The sequence below is a fragment of the Oryzias latipes genome, chromosome 14 (genome assembly GCF_053564925.1).
Source record: "Oryzias latipes strain Hd-rR chromosome 14, Olatipes_Hd-rR_3.1".
NCBI lineage: Eukaryota > Metazoa > Chordata > Actinopteri > Beloniformes > Adrianichthyidae > Oryzias > Oryzias latipes.
In genome coordinates, this window is record NC_136250.1 from 9,009,664 (window position 1) to 9,035,165 (window position 25,502).

At 39.6% G+C, this 25,502-nt stretch overlaps 1 protein-coding gene across 5 annotated transcripts; it reads left to right on the top strand.

Annotated features, from left to right (window-relative positions):
* Nucleotides 1–2,215: 2,215 nt before the first annotated feature.
* ubtd2 (ubiquitin domain containing 2) lies at nt 2,216–24,149 on the top strand. 5 transcript variants are annotated; one of them, XM_078931321.1, is made up of 4 exons: nt 2,228–2,387; nt 6,102–6,162; nt 6,703–6,939; nt 22,837–24,149. In XM_078931321.1, the coding sequence occupies exons 3-4, from the start codon at nt 6,765–6,767 to the stop codon at nt 23,346–23,348; spliced, it is 687 nt and encodes a 228-aa protein (XP_078787447.1). In that variant the 5' UTR covers nt 2,228–2,387; nt 6,102–6,162; nt 6,703–6,764; the 3' UTR covers nt 23,349–24,149. The 5 variants fall into 5 exon arrangements, with proteins under 5 accessions (XP_004076193.1, XP_011481537.1, XP_078787447.1 ...); XM_078931322.1 differs by having other exon boundaries at nt 2,248–2,387; nt 6,706–6,939; XM_004076145.5 differs by lacking the exon at nt 6,102–6,162 and having other exon boundaries at nt 2,216–2,387.
* Nucleotides 24,150–25,502: the final 1,353 nt, after the last annotated feature.

Consider the following 25,502-nt stretch of genomic DNA (forward strand, 5'->3'; position numbering starts at 1 on the left):
AAAAGGAGCCATGTCACAGACTCCTTTATGGAGTGGTTTCTTAGAACAGACTTTCCTGCGTGATTGTCTCCTCTGAATTCTCAGCAATGGGAAATAACTGTAATTCCAGACAGCTTTGTTGTAAAATAACCCTTGCTATCCTGTTGCTGTTGTATGTGTGTGATTGACTGCGTGTGAGGATCTGTGCACACGTCTTCCTAAACATCCAAGTGACTGTGTGTGAGAATGCATGTGCCCAAGTGCCAGAGTGTCAAATTACACTCAAGTTTCATCCGTGCAATTCTAAAGATAGAGATGTTTGTCTGGTAGACTAGAGTAGAGTTTGCAAGCTACAAAATTGAAAGAGAAAAAAAGAGTAGAATAGATCCCAATGTTTTGCTTATTTGTTATTTGCATGAATTCTTATCTCCCAAAAATTCAAAATATTTCAGAGAAAATGGAATGAAGTTTACTTGTGGATCTTATCAATATCATCAGAGCGGTCACTGAATAAAATGTTGATACAAAGCAGGAGCTGTGTGAGCTTGTTCAATTGACAAATGTAAGCTTTGCATCTAACCATTAAACACAGCGTTACTTTGCCATGTAAATAGTTCATTTTCATTTTGTCATCCAGTCATCTTGTTCATCTGGCTTCATTTTAGCCTTGAAGTAAGAGGTTTTTAGTCATTTTGTTTCAATCCTTTTCATTATGACTTTTAAATTTAAAAAAATAATTTTAAGTGGAGCGAAAGCCAGCAGTACCTCTGGCTGGAAAACAGTGAACTGCATCCACTGCTGCCTGGCTTAAATACCCACTTAAATGAAAATTATGTTTTTACAGTGTTCTTGTGGGATTTTTCTGATGATAGAGAACATATATTAAAAAATTAGGCTTAAAACTGCACTTGTGAGTAATTTTTATTCACATCGTTGAGAATCAGGAAGAGACAAATAAATACCAATTGAAAAAAGCTTCTTTGAGACATAAAAAATATGCTGAGTGGACTTAAGCTTCCTGCTCCGCACCATTCTGATTCATCAGTTTGTAGACAAATAGACTTCTGTACGTCTTTGTTTTCCTCGTCTGAGCTCACATCTGGCTCTAAACTGGACGGTTGGATAGCTACAATGTTACTCGTCATTTTTGTTGCACCGGTAATGTTAGGTTGGGGGTGTGAGGGGCTTTAGACTGGTGGGAGAGAGCGTAAACAGAGACCGCTCAGCAACAGGAAGGGGACCCTTCCTGAGCAGGGTTGTTTCATGCCAATGGTCCCACCCACAACTCTAATGAACTCCTGCTGCTCTGCAGAAACTATGTCCTAGTAAACTACACATGTTTTTGGATTTTGGTTAAAGCAGATTAAAAGATGATCTGAGTTGGACATTAAATATCCTTTTAGAATGAGAAATGACTATTTTTGACAAAAAACAATGAAGAATAAAAATGTTGAAGTAGCGTTGGTCCGTCCTCACTAAGCAGCACAGCAGAAACACTTACGAATTTCACACAGTGAAAGCTCAGAGATAAACAAGGAACAAAATGGGGTTGAATAGTTGGCTCACACAAAAATGAAGCTTTAAAGCAAAGCATTTGACACAATAACATCTATCCATCTATCTAAAACATCTAAATGAGCTGAACATGTTATTGTCTAGCATTGTTAACATGAATTTTAATACAAACTTAGAATCAATTTGTTGTCTTTTTCCAGTTGTGTTTGTTTTCAAAGCCTGAAATGCAGAAGTAGCATAGATAAATCAAAACATTTAACAACAAACATTTCTGGCTGACATGGATTTGAGCCACTTAGAGCTGCAGATCGCAGCAGGGGACTCACTTGACAGTTGTGGATACAAGGTTAGTATTCTGATGTGTCTTCATAAAGACAGGAAACAGCTTCTCACAAACCATGACAACAGATGTGTCAAAAGTCATTCTCATCATTCTCATCAGCACCACAGACAGCAAACGTCTGCTGCCCCACAGCAGATTTTTGAAGACTCTAGTGGTCTACTTCTTTGCTTTTCTTTCTTTCTTCCTCCTTCACTAAACTGTCATTCTCTCCGTCTGGATGACCTTGTAACAACTTTTCTGTCTCTCCGATCATTCTTCTCCTTCCTCCGTTTAAGGAGCATTTCTCCTGCTGCGTCCCGTAAATCCTGAGAGGAAAGGGGAGGAGGAAGAGGAGGGAGGGAGGGAGCGAGGGAGGGGGAAAAAAAGGATAGGAGGGAAGCATAGGGGAGGGGTAGGGGGAGAGCAAACTGAGGTGTTGGTGGATGTAGCTGTGTGCCGGGGGGTGAGCTACCTAACCCGGGCTGCTCCGCTGAAACATCCATGGGTGGCTGTGTCGGGAGCCACCACGACTCTTCGGGAAGCTTGAACGAGAACTCGGACGGCACTGGAGGTAATGTTTCGTGCAGGGGGGGGGAGCGTTTGAGCGTGGCCGTTTAAAGGGCTTCTTATTATATGGGGGTTCTGCATGCCGTCCTGACTGACTGGAGGTCTTCCTTGTTCATATCCGCGCAGACAGAACAGGCCTGCAGGGTGTCTCTCTCTTTTTTGTTTTTTCCCCAGCGGGCTTCCGAAGGAGGAGAAAACCTTCTGCTAGTCACTTGACCAACTAGAATCTGCTCTCTGTCTTTTTTTCCCCACCGCCCCCCTCTTTGTTTTGTAGTGTTGACTAAGCTAGCCGGCTAAACCGTAGCTAGTTAGCTTGCTAGCTTTCCCTACGTAAATATGGGTCACACAGGCGAACAGGGGGTCGCTCAGTGGGATTTAAATTTTGCCCCCCACGCTGCTCAACTTCAAGTTCTGTTTCCCCGCTGCCTACTTCTGTTTATGGCCATCGGGTGTGCTAAAAGCGGTTCTTAAAAAAAAGTGTCGATGAACTGAAGGTGTCAACTTAAAAATGCGCAGCATCATTAGTTAGCATTAGTTTTTGCAGCATTTTTGCAACTGTTGTCTGAAATGGCATTTGTAGGCAAGAATGTCTGCAAAAATGTTATCAGTAACTAAATAACCGAATATTTTATACATAAACTTCACCCAAAAAAATCTAATTGTTTCAGTAATTTTGCAGGATCTCTTTTATTTATGTGCTAAAAAAAGCATCTTTTTAGTGTTCTTGTTGCATTTTTCTGAGCATTTCTTCTTTCTAATCGTTGTAACTAAGGAGCAGACGAAAAGATGACGGGAAAAGCGTGTAGCAGTGACGTAGGTGCTACAAGCAGTGGGCCACCAGCTCCCTGTTCCACTCGATTCCACTGCATCCACTTGCAGACAAATAGATTCATGTATGTGTCCTCGTCCAAGCTGGCATCTGGCTCAAAACTACACAGCTGGAGAGCTCCAATAATATTGCTCGCCATTTTTTTGTTTTGCATCTTTAATGTTTGGTTGGGATTGTGAGGGGCTGTAAGCTAGCAGGAGAGAGAGTGTCAAACAAAGGGATGATGGGAAATAAGGGAAGGCTTACTCCATGCCAACAGTACCGCCCTCAGATCAGAGGCGAATTTCTGACGAACTTCTGCCACTCTGCAGAAACTGTGTTCCAAGAAATAACTTTTATTTATTATTATTTTGGCTTAAAACAGCATTATTATTTTTAAACACCACTAGGAATTTTGAACTAAATCAACAGATGATTGGAGTGGGACTTTAAAGATAATCTGAAATACCATGAAATGTACAATAGTTTGAAAATAATTGAAGAATTGCTTTGATTTGTCATACAGTAGTCATAAAAACGAATGAAACAAGCCTGGACAGAAGTGAGGAGGCCTTAACTTCTTTATTTTGTTGCAATGGCCACAAACTATTTCTATAATCTGCACCTGCCAACAGGTATTATGGTCCGGTGTCTTTTAGCTGACATTGTGCAGTATATAAGTCATGCCAGAATGCCTTGATAGTCTTGAGATTTCTTTAAACTTGCACAGTTTTATTTGCAACCTGTTCCAGATGCAGCTAAGCAGCACCAGACCTCAGCTGAGCTGTGTCCATGTTTCACTGTAGGAACAATACCTTTTTTTTTTGTCTGGATCAGTTTTCCAACTGTGAGCAAAGGGCTGATGAGCCTCGCCTTAAAGCTCCAGCTTTGTCTTGTCTATCCAAAAGGGATTTAAGTTTTAGCGCTTTTGAATATGCATTATGAGAAATTCCATTCTTTTTGTTCCGATTATGGTTTCAAAAATGGACTTATTCCTGGTTGTCTCCCATGAATTCCACTTCAGCTCAAACATCATCAGTGCAATGTGACCTGGTCGCCCTTTAAACAGGCAGACTGACTCAACACAGCATTGAAAACCCCAGTGATGATAATTAAAAGGACACACCTTAGTTTAGCTTGTCCCTATAGGCAAGTTGTTTTTTCATTTTTGGTCCAAGCATTGTTTTGTTTTTTTGAAACCATTCTGTTGAAAAATGTATTTCCAGGCAATGGCCTATTTTAATGGAATAACTTTCTTTAAGTCTTAATACATGTTATTCTGAAGTAACTTCAGGCGATCATTAGTGCAGCTTTATGGATTAAAATCACCAAACAAAAAATATATTTTCTGAAGAAGATGGATTCCCTGAATCAACTCCACAAGCTTTTTCTTTGTGTCACATTTTTCTTTGAAGCATGAAACATGACAGAGGACACTGTTTGAACAGCAGACATGGGGAGAGCACTTGGGAGAGTTGTGGGTTTTAAATGGTATTTATCTTAACGAAGAGGGAGTTTTCACAAAATTTTGAATCAAGCCAGAGTGTTGTTAAAGTCTTTTTAGGGCTGTTTCCTGGTTTGTTTGGTCTGAGAAGGGGATCTGCTGCTGGCAAGTGAGTCATTTTAATTCCAGACTGGGAGATAGATCAGTGAAAGGGGTGGGAAGGGAACAGAGTACTTGAAGATGCTATGATAAAGGCAGATTTCCTGTGTGTGTTTTTAATTTTACTTTTTTTACTTTTGCCTTAACTGCCTAGCATTAAACTTGATTGTCACATAAAGAAACGAGTCGACCCGTAGTTAAAATTCAAAACGATTGGAGTCAAGCAGCTGGTACTTGGGACCTTCGCGGTTAATGGAAGAGACAAGGCGATTAGACCTAAAAATGCCTACAATTATGTCCTAATAGAACAGGTGTCATCTAAAGGCGCACATGATCTATGTGGGACGTAATGAGAGTAAAAATGTTACCCACAATGCCCTAAATAGATCCTCAAGGATCTCTGAGTTAATGCAGGTCAGCCAAGTAGGCTAATGTTTAAAGATACATTTGTAAATTGTTACATAGCACCTGAGTGGGAAAATTGGGCTTATGCAAAAACAAGAGTTTGCATTTGATTAAGAAGAATTTTAAAACTTAGCGTAAATGGAGGGCTAAAAGTTTTACTGCATATCCTCCTGACAGCTTTTTGCAGCGTTTATTGGGTCATCCATCATTGACTAAAAAGCAGGATGTGCTTTGAAACTGAACCGTCTGTATCCCATTACAGTCCATCTTTTATTTGAAGGGGAATCTTGAAACTACAACCCTAAAACTTTGATGAGCCAATCTTTCACTTCACAGGTTCTTGGTAGAAACAACCTCCTGTGTGTTTTATTTTCAAAGTTTGTTTATTCCCCTTATGTTCTTCTGAGCTTTTCTGAGTCCAGTTACTGTAACTTCTTCCAGTTCAGGTTGTTTGGCGTTACGGTTACTGTATAGTTTGCATCAGTAAATGCAAGCCATAGATGGCTTTTAGTCTTGTTTGTCCCTCTGTGTCCCTGTGGCAACCTAATAGGCTCCAGCTCACCCGTGACCCTAAACAGGATGCATGCCACTTCTGTGTATTTCTCATTATACCAGCACCTAAACAAATCCTGCACTCTGAATGTAATGTCAAACAAGGATGTCAATTTGAAGCCAAAGATGGAGATTTTTTTTTTTATTAAAAAAAAATGTTCTAGAAGGTGATTATGGCTAAATAATGGCTGTAAGGCAGTTAGTGTAAGTGTAGTTGTAATTGTGTACAGTACTTGCACCCATTTCTTTCCATACTTTCATCATCCTTTGACCAGCATGGAAATTGTCCCTGATTGAACCTGATCATTTTATTCTATTCATTTTAACAGTTTATTTTGGGTCTCTTGCAGTTCTTATCTTGTGCTGTGAAGAGCATCAGAGGCTTTATTTACTATAAGCAGTCAGTGGAAGGTGAGCAGCATCCGCCTGAGCCATGTGATCAGAGTACATGTGTACCAGCAGCAGGTGTAACTCAATGCCTTGAGCTGGCGTCCCCCCCCCCCCCCCCCCCCACACACACACACACTTCTCGTCTGTCCCTGAGTTGCACACTCTGACGCGAACACGTGTGCGCGCTGTCCTGTACCTGTCGTACCCTTCGGTGGTGATCCAGATGGCATTATTCATTAGCCATTCTGCTGCAGATGGAGCCCTGTATGATGCCACAATTACGCTGGCTTTTATTAGGCTCATTAATTCAAAATGCCTCGCTCACACTGTGTGCACCCACTCCTCTATAGTTTTGTTCTCAGTTTTCCACCAGCAAAGAAGAGGACAGGCATTATGCTATCTTTTAGAAATGTTTTATGACTGTCTTTACATTTGCTTTGGGTTTTCTTCTTTTTCTGCACTTGTCTTTCTTTTCCCACACTGCTTACCTTTTTTTCCTCTCCACGTTCATCCTTTTCCTCCCTAAATCCCTCTCTTCTAATTCCTCTTCTTCACTTTCAGTAGCTCTAGGGCGTAACCAGCCCCTGAAGAGAGAGCGGCCTAAATGGAAAAGTGACTACCCGATGACTGAAGGCCAGCTGCGCAGCAAGAGAGATGAGTTCTGGGACACGGCGCCAGCCTTCGAGGGCCGAAAGGAGATCTGGGATGCCCTTCGGGCCGCAGCCAGCGCCTTCGAGAGCAACGACCACCTACTGGCACAGGCCATCCTGGACGGTGCCAGCATCACACTGCCTCATGGTAACAAGCAATTTCCCCTGTGGTTCATGTTACGTCATTGTTTTTCTTGTACTGCCTCTCCTCAAAGCGCACAGAAAGACTGGATGGAGCTGGACCGTTCCTGTTTTGACAGGTCAGAAAGCCTGTGGGTCATAGTTTGCAGGATGTAGGAAGATTGTGTGTCTGGTTAGCAGTGATACGGCCCTGACTGCTCATCACACATTCCTTCTATCAGCTTTTCTATAGTTACTTACAATTATTATTTGCATTTATGATGCCCAAACCAATGACCAGATTTTCCACACTACAAGGCCACAAAAGCTGGAATGTTTGTTCAAAAACGACAGTGCGCCTTATAATCTGGAGATCCTTATCAGGGCTCCAGACTGCGACCACTTGGTCGCATTTTGCGACCAAAATTTGAGAGTGTGCGACTGAATTTTACATCCAGTCGCACATGTGCTACCAGTACATTTGCCTCCCCCACCCTCCGTATTTTTATACATTAAACGTGGAAGGGGCACATCAATGATCGATGAAATGAGCAATGAAATCATCAATAAGACGCGAGCGCACACGCAGACAGACACACACACTCGCGTGTCATTGAGTGATGCCTGAGGCGGCCAATGCGTGTGAGAAGAATAGGGAAAGTCACTGCAAGTGGGTAAAATATGTGGAGTGGGCGGGGCCTAGAGACAATCGAGTGCGCGTAAACACCTGTGGGAAGGAAACGGAGACAAATATCATCACAACCCGATATGTGCGTCTGAGCTATGAGCAAGCGAACTATTGATTCGTTCTTCCGACCTGCAGCTAGTGTACCAGTGCCAGAGTCTACAGCAGCGAGACTGAAGGAGAACAGGAATTAGGAGTTGTCTTTAACATTCAATTTAGTTTTAATATGCCTCTCCCCCTAAGTATGATCTGTGATATTACATCTTTTATAATTATTTTAATGTTTTGTAATAGATGTAGCCTTTTTTAATCAGTTGGTATTAAATTATTTTAATTGATCAGGGAACTACAAAAAAACCATCAGGACACATGCCCCATAATGCATTGTTTTGTAGTCTGTATAAAATATATGTCTCACACCAGGTGATCTGTGCAGCATTGCGTCCATCTGGGTGATCTCAAATTATTGTGCATCTTGGCTGCACTTATTTGGTGTCACCAAGATAAATTTCCATCCGTTTTCTTTACTTATTTGTACTGTCATGACAGCGATGGTGCTGTCACTTTACCTTCTTGTTGCATCTTCAAAAGTGCAGATTAAAATGTGACACTGAATTTGAAACAGCACATTGTAATTTCTGCATCTATTAAAGTATTTATTAGTAATACAGTGGAAATTAGTAGATTTGGTTAGCAAGTTGATTTACGGTATGCGCCCCTAAATTTTCTGGTTGTGCCCCTAAAATTTTCAGTTGGGGGCCACTGTGCTCCTAGTGAAAAAAGTTAGTCTGGAGATCCTTATATATAGATTAATTCTGGTTTTGTTTACTGATGTTGTGATTTTGAAGATGAAGTGATTTTGAGAGGTACACAGTGCTCTGTTAAGAGGTCAGTCTGTTTTTTTCCATGTTACTAGCAAGTTTGGGAGTTGGCGTAGTCTTGTTTGTTTTAGAAGTCTGTTTTTTCACAAGTTGCAAACAAGGTTGGGAGTTTCAGTTAATGTGAATTTGCTAACTTGTAGCATGTTACAAACAAGTTCCAGAGTTACGGAAGTCTGATCGACTGACTGATTGACTCATCTCTGACTCTTTTGTCTCGCTTAGATCTCCTTATAGTTCGGTGTGCCTTATATGTGAAAGAAGTTTAAAGTAGACCATACATCAATGGTGCGTATGCCTTATAACCTGATGTTTCCTATAGTCCAGAAAATGTGATGCTGAAAAAGTGAAACCTTTTTAAGGAACTACCGTGTCACTAAAATACATTGTGACACTAATCCCTCATTGTAACAATTAATACCTTAAACAGGAAGTGAAGTTGCCATACATTGTTTGCTAATTTCTGCTTGGTGTCTGTTACCCTTTTTTGTTGAGCCATTTTTGCTGCATTGTTGACTTTTGTCGCAACTGCGCGTACAGGTAAATCCAGGTTGTCTCTGAGGGAAATTGGGCAAATTTGTACTAGCCACGCTAGTGGCCCGCACAACATTTTTACGATATAGACTGCTCGGTGAGCTCATAGAGCCAAAATGTTCATGCACGCTTTCTGCTACGGGCATGCTGCAGGTCACAGGTCACACTTAATACGTGAGGGTAAGTAAGGGTGAAGTGGGTGAGACACAGACATTTTCAAGTGAAAGATCAGTGCAGCCTGACTGTTAGAAATGAAAAAAGACAATCGGAGAGTAGTTTATGCATGCTCTGTGCATAAAGCATTTGCACGCGATCAGTGAAGAGCTAGAACAGGCACCTTACTAATGAGCAGAGTGTGGCTTAAAGGCACCGTACGTCAGTTTCATCTGCATGTCGTAGGTGCATGCACCTTACATCATCATTAAAAATACTTCAAAATAAACTTACCACACATATGACAATCACACATTTCATTTTCATGGTATCCCTTAATGTGGCTGTTCAAGCCGCAAGGAAACTGCAAGACACACCTGCAGCCGCCCGTGTCTTCGACCCTCTATGGTTCCAGACAACTCAAAAATCTGCAGCACCTGTACTGATCACCCCGTATGGGTGCATGTGACTAAGAGCTTCATGCAACTGAATGCAATATTCACTAAATAGAAGACGCATAGGATATAAGTGGGCTGCACGGTGGCGCAGTGGTTAGCACTCTTCCCTCACAGCTAGAAGGCTCTGGTTTAGTCTTTTCTCTATGAAGATTGCATGTTCTTCAAGTGCATGCATGGGCACTCTGGCTTCTTCCCACAGTCCAAAAACATGCTGTGTAGGTTAATTGGTTACTCTAAAGCAGAGGTGGGCACTGCATGTTTTCCAACATACCCTGCTTTGGCATGTTCTGATTGGCTGGACACTCCTGAACCAGGTAATCAGCCATGAGAAGGGCAAGACTATCTGGAAATCATGCAGACACACCGGCCCTCGAGGCCTGGAGTTGCCCACCCCTAGGCTAAAGTGTCCTAAGGTGTACATGTGTGAGTGTGTGTATCAGACTGGCGACCTGTCCTGGATTTACCCTGCCTTCACCCACCAGCTGCAGCAACCCCGTGACCCAGAAAGAGATAAGAAAATGGATAGATGGGTAAGATAGGAGTCACGGGTCTCAAACTCCAGGCCTCGAGGGCCGGTGTCCTACATGTTTTAAAACTAACATGCCATTGAAGTTCCTTATTGGCTAAACACACCTAAACCAGATAATTGGCAGCAGATGAGGCAGGATTTCTCAAAACCCAGCAGTATGTCAGCCCCGAGGCCTGGAGTCTGAGATCCCTAAACAAGTGAATTTATGAGCAAATTATGGAGACTTTAGTTGTTTGGAAGGCCACTGTGTACTGCTGGAAAACCACCATAATTTCAATGAAAAGGGTGTGTTCTTGGAGCTCTAAAGTCAGACTTTTTGTCAGTAATCATTCACACATGCATGGCTGAGAGCATGTCTTAAAAATAAGACTTCAGTGCCTTCACACATCACTCCTGTCAGAACTAAAGACACTTCCAAATGGACACAGGTTTGATGCAAACTGCTGCTGTGCTTTCTCTGGTTCCAGTCTCAGTATAATGCATTTCTATAAAAGAAAAACCCTTAAGCATCTCTGTTCCTATGTTTTTTAAGTTCCTTAAAATCAAACTTTTCACCTTTTAGTTCATCTGAGGGATATTTCTTGTAGATTAAAACGCCCCATGTGGCAGTGTGCAGCGCCCCTTTTAATTTATAGTACCACGGGAAACTCCAAGTAGGGTGTTTTTGTGCTCTGCAGCATTCATTTTGCTGCAGCTCATGTGGAGCAACCCAGAGCTGCAGTCTTTGTGGTTGTGCTCTGCTCTGAGCTAAAACTAGAAATGTGTAGAGAGACGACACATTGGACTGAAAGTCATTATGTTTGTTTTTTTCCACTGGTTGCCACGTTTTCCTTTTTCAATTACAAAAGAAAAGTGTTTAGAAGAAGTTTGTAAATCTGCTGGGTGTCAGTCCCACCCATAGGACTGCATCTGTTGTGAATTAAGAAGGGAAGTGTCAAAGCATTGCATGCATCTTTACAGATATTCAAAGTAAAAGAGTTAAAAAACTTGAGTGGCTCAGCAAATGTTTCTAGAGGAATTTTGCCATTAATAATGCTGTGTGGAAGTTGTAGAAAAGATTCCGAACAAACCTCAGTTATTGAGTTGCTTCACCTTCTCTGCCCTACAACAGAGAAGTGATCATACATGTTGAGCCGTAAACTCTTTAAAGTCGCTGGAATGGGTGGAACAACGAAATACATGAGATAACTGAGACAGGTTGGGTTTAAGGCATCAGGATATTTAAATACCAGTGTTGGTTACCATGGTATTTCATCTGAAATTCTTCTTCTCACCTCTTTGGATCTGTCAGAGCAGGGCCTGCTGGGCTGCAGCTGTGGATTCCCCAGACCTGACATCACTGTTTCACTTACACAGCTCTGCACACCAGGCAGATCAGTCCACAATTTACTTTTCACAACAGTTTTTCATTGAAATCAAGAATTCTAAGAACTTTTTGGTACTGTTTATATCTTTTATTTGTCACAAAAGTAAAAGAAAAAACAACCTCGGAGAATTAAAATAAGAATAATAGAATTAAAACACACTTTTTCTGATGATCCTTTAGCTACGAGTTTCTCTCAATCAGAACAGGAACAATCATAACTTGGAAGATGCAGAATTTAACTGCATTTAAGTACCCTTCAATCAATTTTTAAAGGAATTTTTTTTTTCGGGCAATACTTTCATTATGGGAATACATATTGGTATATAAAGTCTTTTTTTCTTCTTAAATAGCTATTCATGCAAAAAAGTTTTTTTAACCAAAGAAAATTCTGTTTAGAAGGAAAATTGATATTTTACGACAGAGTTTTAGGGCCACCAAAAAAAAAAAGTAAAATTACGAGATTCTATCCTAAATTTATTTGTTAAAAACTCGCAAATGTACGATTTTTTTATCTCCTAAATTTACGTCTTAAAATCTCGTAAATTTGCGAGAAAAAAGTCATAGATTAACAAGAAAACACAGAAGTTGTCTGTTTATCGGAGCCTAGCTTGAAGATGAAATACGTGGAGCCATTTGTGAAGCTTTATTTACGGATTATAGGTTTAAAACGAGGAAATTCTGAACCTTTTGGCGATTCAAAATCAGATTAATGTCAGGGGAGCCGGCTTTCCGGGGTTCTGTGTCGGCAAAGCAGAGTTTTGAAGCTTCTTTTTTCCTTTTCATTCACACAACCTGAAGTTCATCTCTCACCTTACGTCATGAACCTGTCATCCGAACACCAATGCGGAAGTAAACAGTGTTACATACGCCCCCTCCAGAGGAAATGTCCCGTTTGATCATTAAACAACAAAGATGAATGAAAATAGTCTGTTATATTAGCATTAGAACGTTGAAAAAGGCAAAAGTGCTCCTCCTCGGACGGAAGCGTCACACAAACGTAGAGATCTGGGGCCTCATTTATAAACGTTGCGTACGCACAAAAGAAGGCGTAAGCCACTCTCTACGCAATAGTTGAGATTTATAAAAAGCAAACTTGACGGGAAAATGTGCGGTCCTCCACGCAAGCTCTGACCCAGGCGTACGCACAAAAACGGGTGAAATGAGAAATGGCGACACCGTCGGCAGATGGAAGAAACACGTGAAAGTGACAGTGTGTGCCAAATCGTGCTGGCATGTGCTGTGCTACACAATGTGGCACAGCTTAAAAACGTGCCTCTACCCCCTGGCGCTGATTGCTGTGTTGGCCCCGACCCTGAACCCCATCCCCACGCATTTGAGCCATTTGCTGCTGCTGTGCGCCAGCGTTTAGAAGTGATGCGTCGCTTGTAAAGAAAAAGGGGTGTGGAAAATATTATTTATTTAAGAATTCCCTCATCGTGCAGTTTATTTCAGTCAGGGCGATCTTGATTTCGCCCAACTCCTTGGCCACCTCTCTGATTGAACTACTGACTTCCCTCTGCATTTCAAGGACTACATCGGTGAGGACGCGTCCACTGCTGGAGGGTTGAGAGCCGCGTGCCGTGGAGACGCTGGGGCCAGACGGCTGCTCAGCTGCAGCATCGTAACCACTGGCCCCGCTGGAACACCCAGCAACTAAAATAAAATTTTTCTATATTAATAATCTGTAATTGTGTAGCCTGCATACATGTGACTTGACTGCATTCATTTGAATTATTTCTCTTACCTGTGTCACCCTGACCCCCCTTATCGGAGTACGCCGATAAGGGGGACTTAATAGGGATTCCCCAATAATAGCGGCCAGTTTCTCATCAAGAGGGGACAGCTCCGGCCCCCCCACGTGGCGGACACACTCTGCCGATGCAGCGCTAGACGTTTTTTTGCCTCGACTTTGATGTCCGATCATTTCTTTCATTTCTTTTTTATTTCGGCCACGTCCGAGGTTGTGAGGCTACAGCATTTTCGGCGTCTGCCACCGTTTGCCGCTCACGTGCCTTTTCGGCATTAGTAATGCCCACACTGTGCCCCAAACAACACTTTTCTCCTCTTTTCCACCTCGCCAACGATAACTTCTACTTCACATTGAGTGAAGTTACGTTTTTTTGATTTCCCCTCTGTGTTTGCCATGATTTAGCAAGCCATGAATATTAATTTGTGGGCGTTTCACGGACTATTTATGGGCAACTATGGGCGTGTCATGTAGCCGCAAAAGCTGCGCTGCATTTAGAATCGGTTGTGATTTATAAAGGGAAAGATGCGTAGGATGTGCGTGCGCACGGTTTTATAAATCCGAATATTTCTGTGCGTACGCACGTCCTATGTTTCATCCGTACGCCACTTCTGACGCAAATCCTACGCAAAGTTTTATAAATGAGGCCCCTGGTCTTTGGTGGAGGAAGAAAGGATTCAAGTGGACAGCTGCAGGGACACCGATGGCTTCATCAACGGCTGCAGAGATCCTGCAAACCAACCATCAATAAATAAAACTTTAATAACTTGTATATCGAACAAATGAGCTTCCAGACATTTGGAACGTTATCAATAAAAATTCAGATCACCTGTTCTACAAAGTTTAGTCGGTCTGCTCTGCTGCTGCGCGGCGTTCACCTGCTGCTCTTTATGCTCACTCCCACTTTAATCATAAATTTACGATTTTTTTCTCTCATAAATTTACAATTTTTATCTCCTAAATTTACGAGATAAAATCTCTTAATTTTACTTTTTTTTTTTTTTTTTGGGTTGCCCTAGAACTCTGTCATAATATTTAAATATAAATGTATTGATATTTAAATCAGTCATGTTGAATTTTACATTAAAATGTGAGTTTGAAAACCATTTCAAATAAATGTAGTACTTTGGCAGTGATACTCAGCTGCAGCTCTTAAAGACCTTTTCCCATGAAATAGGCTTTTTGGTGTTTTTTCATCTTCTTGTGGCCTTTTTCTGATGATGGAGGACATACGTTTGATTTGATTTGATTTGAAATGGTTGGTTTCTAGCAATCAAACAAGAATAATACACAAAACAATACAAACATCAGTTATACATTCATACAATGATGTATCAAACTTAGGATAATTAGACATAAAATTAAATATTGCCTGAAAGACAGTGGAAGGAAGCAAATTTATATAATCCCACCCCTGTTCTACCGTAAACATTTTTATTACATGATTTATCATTATCCAGTTCATAACTTTTATCAGACAGAATTAAGAATCCTTAGATATCAATAAAGCACATGACAAAGATGATTTACTTAATTATTATGTAAAAAATAGACATAACTATTTTAGAAATCAACATGTCAAATGCAGATCAGTTATCTAAAATATATGTAGATTATGTTAATTAGAAAACAAAACAAAACTATATCAGAAATATAGGCATAACACTGTTTCAAAAACCTTCATAGCATAAGTTGATCAAGTATTAAAAGTAAAAAATATGTGCAAATTATGTTTTATTAGGAAAAATCATGAATCAATTTTTGGAGCAAGTGGAGTAATATAAAGACACTTATTAATATATATATATATATATATATATATATATAATATACTTCTATTATAACTAAATTGAAATAAATACATTGTTAAGCCTCCTGTTATGTTCATTTGTGAGGAACAAAGATGATGTTCCTGGGTCAATTTGATGTATGAGGTATGTTAAGTGTTAAGAGAATCGGCAAACTTTTTTTTACAGGAAGGCTGTAAACATAATATTCTATTTTTCTAATGATTTCATAGATTCACAAATGCAATAAAATGACTACATTCTACAAAAACAGGATGAAAACAGAGTTTTAGTTGGCCAATGATGCTTCACGAAAGGAATAAATAAATAAAGAATGAGAAAGAATTACTGTGAAATTATGAGATAAACAGTCTGCTATGATTGTGTCATGTGAGGTTGTGCAAGTTATTAGTTCTTGGTCTCAGATTTTGTCAAATAAATTTTCCGTCAAAATGCGACTTATAGTCCAGTGCGACTTATCTGTGTTTTTCTCTACTTTATAATGCATTTTTGGGCTGGTGCGACTTATACTCCGCCGCGACTTATAGTCAGGAAAATACGGTATATATATATACAGTCCCTGACAAAAGTCTTGTCGCTTTTCCATTTTGTAGATACAAAAGCGTATAACCTCACTTTTAATGAATCCATTGGTTTTAGAAATGTCTCATATGAAAGCTAAAACCCTCCCAAGTATGTTCAATATGCTAAAATAAAATTACTTCACTGAAGAAAGATTGATCATTTAATGAACACAGAAAGGTCACATTTTGGCAAGACAAGAGTTTTGTCGCCTTGTCATATGATGCACCCAATCCTAGATTACAGCCTCACCTGTGATCAATTACTGATCAATCAATTAGTGGGTGTGTATAAAAAGAACCCCAGCACACCAGGCCTTCACATCAACTGCAACTTGACCTCTGACAACATGCCTAAGATTCACCCTGAGACCAAAGCGTTGATTATCAAGAGGCTGTAGACCAGATCCACTGCTGATGTGGCTGACACCTTCAATGTGTCTCAGCGTCAAGTACAAAGAATAAGAAAAAGATTTGAAGAGACTGGAGATGTTTTTGACAAGCCCAGGTCCGGCAGACCCCGCAAGACAACTGCTCGGGAGGACCGTTTGTTGGTTGGAAAATCCAAGGCCAGCCCCTTTTCCACTGCAGCAGAGCTCCACCAGGCCTGGTCACCTCAAGTTCCTGTGTCAACCAGAACAGTTTGTAGAATTCTGTCTCAAAATGGCCTCCATGGTCGAATCACTGTCCAGAAACCAGGACTAAACAAAAGGCAATTGAAAAAACGTGTGGCATTTCCCAAGGCCCACAGCCTGCTAAAAGGATGGACGCTGGAAAAATGGCAGAAGGTGGATTTATTAGATGAGTCTTCAGTTGAATTACATCACAGCCGCCGCAAATATTGCAGGAGACCAACTGGAGCCCGCATGGACACAAGAATCACCCAGAAAACAGTTACGTTTGGTTGCGGAAAAATCATGGTCTGGGGTTACATCCAGTATGGGGGTGTGCGAAACATTTACAGGGTGGAAGGCAATATCAATAGCCTAAAATATCAAGAAGTATTAGCTACCTCTTACATTCCCAACCATAAAAGTGGTCAAACTCTGCAGCAGGATGGTGCTCCATCGCATACTTCCATCTCTACATCAAAGTTCCTCAAGGCGAAGAAGATCAAGGTGCTCCAGGACTGGCCAGCCCAGTCACCAGACATGAACATCATTGAGCATGTCTGGGGTAGAATGAAAGAGGAAGCACGGAAGACGAAACCAAAGAATCTTGATGAACTCTGGGAGGCATGGAAGACTGCTTTCTTTGCTATTCCTGATGATGTCATTGATAAATTTTTTGAATCATTGTCAAACCGCATGGATGCTGTCCTTCAAGCTCATGGAAGTCATACAAGATATTAAATATGGATCTCACAGTAGCACTACTTAATTCACTGATGTTATGCAACATTTTTTTTTTGAAGTAAATTATTTGTTACATTTTCACATTACTCTCTGTAGTCGACAAAACTCTTGTCTTGCCAAAATGTGACCTTTCTGTGTTCATTAAATGATCAATATTTCTTCAGTGAAGCAATTTTATTTTAGTATATTGAACATACTTTGGGAGGGTTTTAGCTTTCATATGAGACCTTTCTAAAACCAATGGATTCATTAAAAGTGAGGTTATACGCTTTTGTTTCTACAAAATGGACAAGCGACAAGACTTTTGTCAGGGACTGTATATATTTGTTACGAATCTGGAGCAGACAGGAAAAAAGCAGTTGGAAAAAACTTGTGGTTGTGACATAGAAGCTATCCAATCCAATCCACTTTATTTATATAGCACATTTCTCAAACTGGCAGTTTCCAAAGTGCTGTACACTGACCAAAAACCAGACAAAAGATTGCCAAACAAATTAAAAACAAAGTACACCAGTAAAATGGATAAAAAATTAAAAAAAAAAAAAAAACAAGATAAAAACACAGTTAATATAGATTAAAAAAAGGAATACAGATGAAAACACAGATAAATACAGATAAAAATCCAGGAAAAACACAGGTTTTTACTGTATGTACGTCTTTGTTTTCCTCGTCTCAGCTAGCATCTGGCTCAGAACTTTAAGCCTGGATTGCTCTGATATTTCTTGCCGGTAGTGTTAGGTTTGATGTGTAAGGGGCTGTAAGCTAGCAGGAGAGAGTGTATACTGCTGGATGCCGGGAAGTAGGGGGAGGCTTACGCCACGCCAATAGACCAGTCCACAACTCGGAAGCAAATTTCTAATGAACTACCGTTACTTTGCAGAAACTATGTCCTAGAAAATGACTGGTGTTTAGACTTTGGGTAACAATTGCATAATCACAATTAAAAGACCACGCTTTTAAAACAGATCAAAGGAATTTTAGAGTGGGTCTTTTAAGAATTTAAGTGTATTTGAAATCAGTCGTGTCCCTAACTTATTGAGATCAGAAGTATAGATATAAACTCTGAATACTTGTATTTCTATCCTAAAGTAATAGGAGTTTCAGTGAAAACTGCATTACATGTGACATGTCAACAAAATGTTTTACCAGCTTGAACTCAGTACTTGTTCCATTCAGGAAATGCAACAAAGTGTTGAGAGTTCCTCCAGAAACATTCAGAATGGAGCCTGTGCTCACTAAGAATGGACCAATTGTTCTTTTTTAAATACTGAAGTGGGACCCCAGTTCAACATTTTTGCTCATCAGGATGAGTTCAGCCAACTGCACCTTTGATTCAGTATGGACCAAATGTTCATTGATTCTTTTAATTATAGTCTTTGCTTTGCTGTTCTCACAAATGGAGCAACACAGAAAACTAGCAGAAATTTAGGCAATTGTTTTTCTTTCTGTTATTATTTAAATGTAGTACACGTTTGATCACTCCTTGAGAACTGAATTTATACTTTTTTTTTCCCCACTCTGACCTCTCAAGCAAAAAAAAGGGGGGGGGGGGGGGGGGTAGTGTCACCTGGAATCAATTGGCATTCTGCAACTGAGAGATAGAAAACCGAAAACCAGAGAGCTCTAGATGCATTCCCATATCATTTTTATATGTTGTCAGTGAAGCAGGTTGAGCATAAATCCCACTTATAACACTCCATGTTATAACTCTTTTTCTAAACTGGAGACATGTGTTTCCACATGTTCAAACATCTTTGTGCTTCCCTGAAAAGTAATTTGAGGCCTTTAGATCACCAAGTCTCCTGAACCCTAACCACTACAAGCCCAGCAAATGTTTCTTTTAGCCGGGTGTTGCTCTGAAGTCCTCACCTTGACCTGCAGCAGCCTTAAACCAGAGAATAGATGGCTACATTCTGTGGGCACCGATTGACTCATCTCAGTTTCACTTACCACAGAAACTCACTGCTTTGAGAGAGCTTCGCAGTTCAGGATAAGTCAGAAAAAAACACAGCAATGGGGTGACCTTTAGAGATGTTTAAATTGGAGAGTTGGACTTTGCAAAGAAAGTTCTCACCACTACCATTGGATTAGGGCCCTCCCCGATAAAGTTCGCTGAAACACACTGTAGAAGTCATTTAAAGACCAGATCTGATGGAAATAGTGTTTTTGACATGTTCTTGTGGCATATTTATGTTAATAAAGGACACGTCTTAACACATTTGAGCTTCAAATTACATTCTGGGTATTTATTTATTTATTCAAATCGTTGTGAATCAGCTGCAGACAAATAAATGCAGTTGGAAAAAGATTGTATTTGTTACAAAGGAAGCTCCTTGCTCCACTCCATTCCGATGCATCTGCATGTAGACAAATAGATCCATGTATGTCTTTTGTTTTTCTTGTCTGTACTGACATCTGGCTCCAATGTTTGGATAGCTCCAATATTGCTCGCCTTTTTTGTTGCACGTGTAATGTTAGGTAGGGGTTGTGCTGGAGCTGCGACCAAAGGGATGAAGGGAAATGAGGGCAGGCTAACTCCCTACCAACAGTTCTGCCTAACACTCCGATATAGCGGGAAAGTGCATAAACAGAGACCTCTCAGCGATGGGGAGGGGAATGGGGACGGGGTTGCTCCGTGTAGAAACTATGCCCTAGAAAATGATTTTGGCTTAAAAAAAGGCATAATCATACTTAAAAGACCACTGAGAACACTTAAAAGATAGATCAGAAAATTACCTGAGAGGATCCTTAATGGTTCCTCTTGAACAGCTGTAGATCTTTTTCACTTGCCAATGTGCTCTGTCCAACCAACAACCATACAGAAAGTAAAATAACAAAAGAATATACTTGTTTTTCAATTTGTAATACTTTTTTTTTTATTTTTATTCAAAAAAAGATAACGATAAAGCTTGGAATATCTTTACATAATGATAAATTTGTGTTTTTTATTTCTGAGGTAAACATTCATAGACACATTTTCCCCCAAAAGTGTAAATCATAAAACACTGAAAAAAGATGAGTGATGTTTTCTCTTTAATTTCCCTCTGGAGTTGAACCTGTTCTGAGGCAAAACTGTGAGCAGAAAACACATTACCACAGTCAAATTGCCTGATAGTTTAAGGTGAGGAAACCTGTCACCCTGAGCTGCTATGTGAGGCAGATCTATCTGAATTCCCCCTGAGGATCCCTGGGGCGGTCCCCCCCCCATGTGAATGAGACAACCTCTCCACTGCAATACATGTAGTTTTTCCCCTCATCCACCATCTTTTATTCTTAGGGTCTGAATCACAACTGGTCACAAGTAGCAGTGTGTTTCAACATTCCCTTTTTCCTACTTTCACTTTGATCACTCCTCTCTATTGTTCTAGTCTGTTTCTCTTTTCTTAGTTTAAGGCCTTTCGGACTATAAAATTAGAAAAGCGGTAGTTGTCACTTTCATTTTATAGTTGGAGTATGTTTAAAAAAAACACTTTTAACTGTGTTGGAAATTTAAAGAAATAGTATTTATATAGATTAGGTACGTAGTCTTTTTAAGTTGTGGTTGAATTATACTGCATTGCCATATTTTTAAAGTCCATCCAGTCGGTTATCACTACCAAAATGCTGACTCTATTTGATTTTTTATATACAAACTTTTACTATTAAATTTACAATTTAACACAATTTGATTAAAAATCTAATTTTTATTTAGTCCAAAGTCAAATTAGTTATAAAAACAGTTTAAAAACTGAGCAAAAGTAGAACTTTTGTAAGTAAAATTATGAATTTTCACATTAAGAATCAACTAAAAATGTTTTCTGCCATGAAAAAGCACAAAAGGAAGTTTATTTAAAATATATATACTTATGGATTTAATTCATCAGTATTGCATTTTGATCTTTTAAACCCAGACCACGTAGGTTAAAAATATTGTGTTGAGTTGTATTGAAATAATGCAGAGTTGATGTGTGATGCAGATAGAAACATTAGGATGTGTTTGCTAAGTGCAGCAATGGCTTTGGGGTAAAAACTGTCTGCTGGAGCATGTTTTTCAACAATTTCAGGAGGTTCAGTCCCATAACAGCAATAATCTTCATAATATTCATAATGGTTTTTATTTAAAAGCACATTATAAAGCACCCAAGGACACAGTACAGATTAGTATTTCAAACAAAATTAGAAAAATAGCAATAAAACCAAGAACGCAGACAAACACAAGTAAAAGAAGATTACAAAGTGATGAAAAAGTTATTTTAAACAAATGGGTTTGGTTTTGGATTTGCTCTTTAATATTTTATACTACGGTACAAGAAAAGGAGGGTTGTCAATGGTAACCCCAAGGAATGGTATCAATTCTTTCCTGTTCTTAGGTTTAGTTTTTTTTTAAAAAAGCATCAGTCAAATGGATCTGTATTGAAAAGATCTTCACTTCAATGGGCAGACATCCAAGTGGCAGCCTTTCCACATGTTCAAACCACCTCTACAGGATGTGTAGAATGAGAGTAGTGACTGAGCTTTGTGCCTTATCTCAATTGCTTCCTCATCCACCGCATGAAGAGGCTCTGTCACACACTACCTGTAGTCCTCATCCAAACCAGCCTTTCAGAACACATAACCTAAGACCTTAGCAGAGGTCAGGAAAGTAGTTGTATAGGTAAACTAAAGACTTTCTTGACTTCAAAACAGTTCCAAACTGTTGTGGTGACCCACTGGTCAGCCTCACCCGCCATCATTTCCTTACTTCTGAGCTGAACACTCAAAACCTGAAACTTATCGGTCTGGAGGTTTTGTTTTGCTTTTTACTCCCAACCCATAGGGATTGTCCCATCTTTTTCTGGTTCTGAATCATAGCCTCTCACCTGGAAATACAAATTTACATCCTAGTTGCTTCACACTCACAACTGGAAGTCATGGCTTGAGGAAACTAAAGGAAACTCATCAGCAGCAAAGGGCAGAGATGGTGGTATGATGCCCTCAAAGCAAAACCCTTCTACTACTTAGGTCTGACTTTTTATATTCATTTTTAACTGCCTGCTGAACCAAATGAGAGGGCACAATTCAAAAACCCATTTCTAAATACACCGATATATACTCACCCAAGGCAATAAACAGCAGAAAAAACATTTTCTTGATAGATTTTGTTTTTCTTGGTTGAGTTGTCAAAGGGTGTTAGGGTCATTTTCATGTATTTCTGCCACAGAAAACTACTTTGCTGGTTGAAATTAAAATAATAATTGAAAGTTCCCTACTTTCCTTAGTTTAAAACACATTTAAAACCAAACTAAAAGTACATTTAAAATGCAAACGTGAAGCCTTTTTCCTAACAGAATGTAATTGGTGGGAACCTTAAAGTGAACTAAATGGTTATCTTGTGAACCCAAATAGAATCAATTCAGGAAATTAGCTTTAATACCTTCATCTGACATTGGGTGTCCATGCAGATCCTTTGTAAACTTAATAAATCATTTATTTGTTTACGGAAGCTGTTAACAACTTTGACTGGAACATCCCAATCGGTAATGTGGATTTTTCATGTGCTTGCCTGTATTAGTTATGTTAATATGTTAGTTATTGCACGTGTAACTTTCTGCAGACAATGGTTTATTAGTTCCAGTACGTGTGCTTGAGTTCCATAACGCCACACACACACACCATGCATGCAAACTGATATTGCTGCACAATAGATTATTACCACAAGTTCCCTATAAAGTGACCTCAGCAATGACTACTTCCCTCCTCTAAATTACCTACAGTGTTGAGTCTGAGAAATCCTTGGGTTGATTAAGGGTTTTTAAAAAGTCTTTAAAGCTTTTGTCATTTTGGTAAAACAATAAAGTGTTTACTTGTTTTTCTTAATTTCTTCTGACTTTCAGGAGCTCTGACCGAATGTTATGATGAGCTGGGTAATCGATACCAGCTGCCGGTCTACTGCCTCTCCCCTCCCGTCAACATGATCGAGGAACGCTCTGATGACCCTGACGGTTCAGACCCAGACTCTGGAGCGGCAGACCCATCCGCAGTCAGTTCCGGTGACCCCGGCTCAGGAAGCGAGTGCCAGCTTCGGCTCCGGCTTTCCACGGGGCGGGACCTTCGCCTGGCAGTTCGCTCAACGGACACAGTTGGCATGATGAAGCGCCGATTGCAAAGTCAGGAAGGCGTTCCTGCCGCCACCCAGCGCTGGTTTTTCTCAGGACGGCCACTGACAGACAGGCTTCGCTTAGATCAGCTGAACATCTCCAGGGACTATGTGGTGCAGGTTATCCTCAGCCAGCGTCCACCAACAGAGCCCACATCCAAACCAGGACATTCGCCAGAGGCTTCTGTGCCTGTGACAGTGGAAGGAGTGGCAGCACTGTCTCCAGAACCAACACCTGTGGAGAATTGAGAGCCTTGGAGTAAAAGAAGAAGAAGAAGGACAAGAGACATAATAGAATGAAGTTAACTCTTCTTCTCATTTCTGCTCTTCTCAGCTGTTTTTGCCAAAAAGCTTTGTCTGAGTAGAGGCTGGCTGTCTGCCAGAGGTCAAAGACTCTTCTATTGAAAAAAAAAATCTGTTTTTTGTTGTTTTACACGGTGACCGTTTTTTGAAATATTTTTAACTGTTCCTATGGAAACTAAACTACAAAAAAGAACTCTATCAAGTGGTTTAAAGGATTTTCTTTGAAACACTGAACTTTTATGTTTTTCAGTTTCCATTCAAGTTCTGCTGTCAGCAGAATAAACTCAGTTTATAAGGCTACAGGGTTTTAAAGTGCATTTTTATATAATGCATAATATAAGTTGAAACTTTTGAGGGGAAAAAGGACAAAGCAGCACTCCCCACGGACTTGCAGGCCTTTCCCTTAACTATGTGCAAATGAAATAAAGAGGATTTTAGTCAGAGGATTATACTGTTGAGCTAACAGGCTGGAATTGCAGGCTGTTTCTTCTAGAAGGGTTGGAGGTTTCAGTCAATCACGACTGGATGTTGTACCGAACTGCTGCTGCTGCTGGATTCAATACTTCACATCACGGAACAATCAAATGAATCATGGTAATAAACGGCTAGCTAGCCTGTGGGTACGGGTTAAAGGTCGTGCACATGTGGGTGCCCATTTGTTCAGCCGCTCCTATCCATGTGGCGAAAAGGATAGATGTCAGAAACGGTTGAATATTTTGATTAAAAATCAAATGTTTTTAATTCAAACTTGTCTGCATTTTTGTTTGTCTTTATTTCTGGTTTCTTATTTTTAAGTATCTGGATGTGGATTAAAAAAAAAAAAACGTACCAGTTTTGTAATAAATGTTCATATTTTAAGTTCCATTTAAGAATAATTTTACCTTACAAAAACAACGATCTTCAGGGGTATGTGGGAGATATTTCAAACTAAATGAGATATTTTTCTCATTTAGTTTGAAATATCTCCCACATACCCTAATTTAATTATCCAAAATATTTTGGGTTATTACAATTTCATAGGGGTGTAACAACTTATTTGAACAACAATTTGATTCATATCATGATGTGTTGTTGGTGATATGATTCATAGTGGATATTAGTTCATTTTGAATGATCCAATTCACTGACCTAAAATCAATCCAGGACATCTTTTGGCAAAAATTCAACCAGTGTGACTGAGATAAATACCTGGGTACTGAACGGTGCAGGTGAAATTTCTCACATCCATTGGATCTCTTGTAAGATAACCAAGTGCAAATTAAATATGTTTACAAAAAAAAAGTAAATAAGAATTAATGGCAAATACATTAACATTTTAGTATCATACATTTCAGCCCACTGTTGTTTTCCCACATCAATACAACGGAACATTATTAGAACATGATACCACACTGTATGATCAAATGTCTTTGCTAAATTCAAATTGTTTCCACACATTGGACTGGAATGATGGCTTGATCATTTCTTGCTGCCATCATGAGTGTTGTCTGCTGTGATGCACTTTACGTCTTAGTAAAATAAACCTACTGTGTCTCAATCCAAATGGTATTTTTACAATATTCCATTCTCTTTCTTTTGAAACGATTTTATAATGGTAGAGATCAATTTGATGAGCACCTTGCCTCCAATAGATCGATCTGGTTGGATCATAGAAAATTAATTGATTCATTGATTAAGGTAAAGGATCATTACACCCCTATAATTTAATCCTGTGATCTGGTTCAGTTTTAATTCCTTCAATTGGACTATGCAAGAGACAAACAGATGGTTTAATATAATAAAAGTCCAAATCCAAACCAAAAGTGTAGCTTTTTTTGTTACAATTTATTAGGTTTTAATGCACTTATAGTTGCAATTTTGACAAAAATGTGCAGAAATCACTTGCGTCTCTAACATATAAGGATTCAAAAAATGAATCTTCTTTTTCACCAATGTAGTTCACAGCTTTCATTTTTGATTTTTTCATTTGTTTAAATCCTCTCTTCTTTAGATTTAGAATGAGTGATTATTTTTATTTTATTTCAAAGATTGGCCTGTCTTTTGTCAAAGTGAAGATCTTCAGTCATCCAGGTCACAGAATTCTGATCTTCAGAGAAGTAG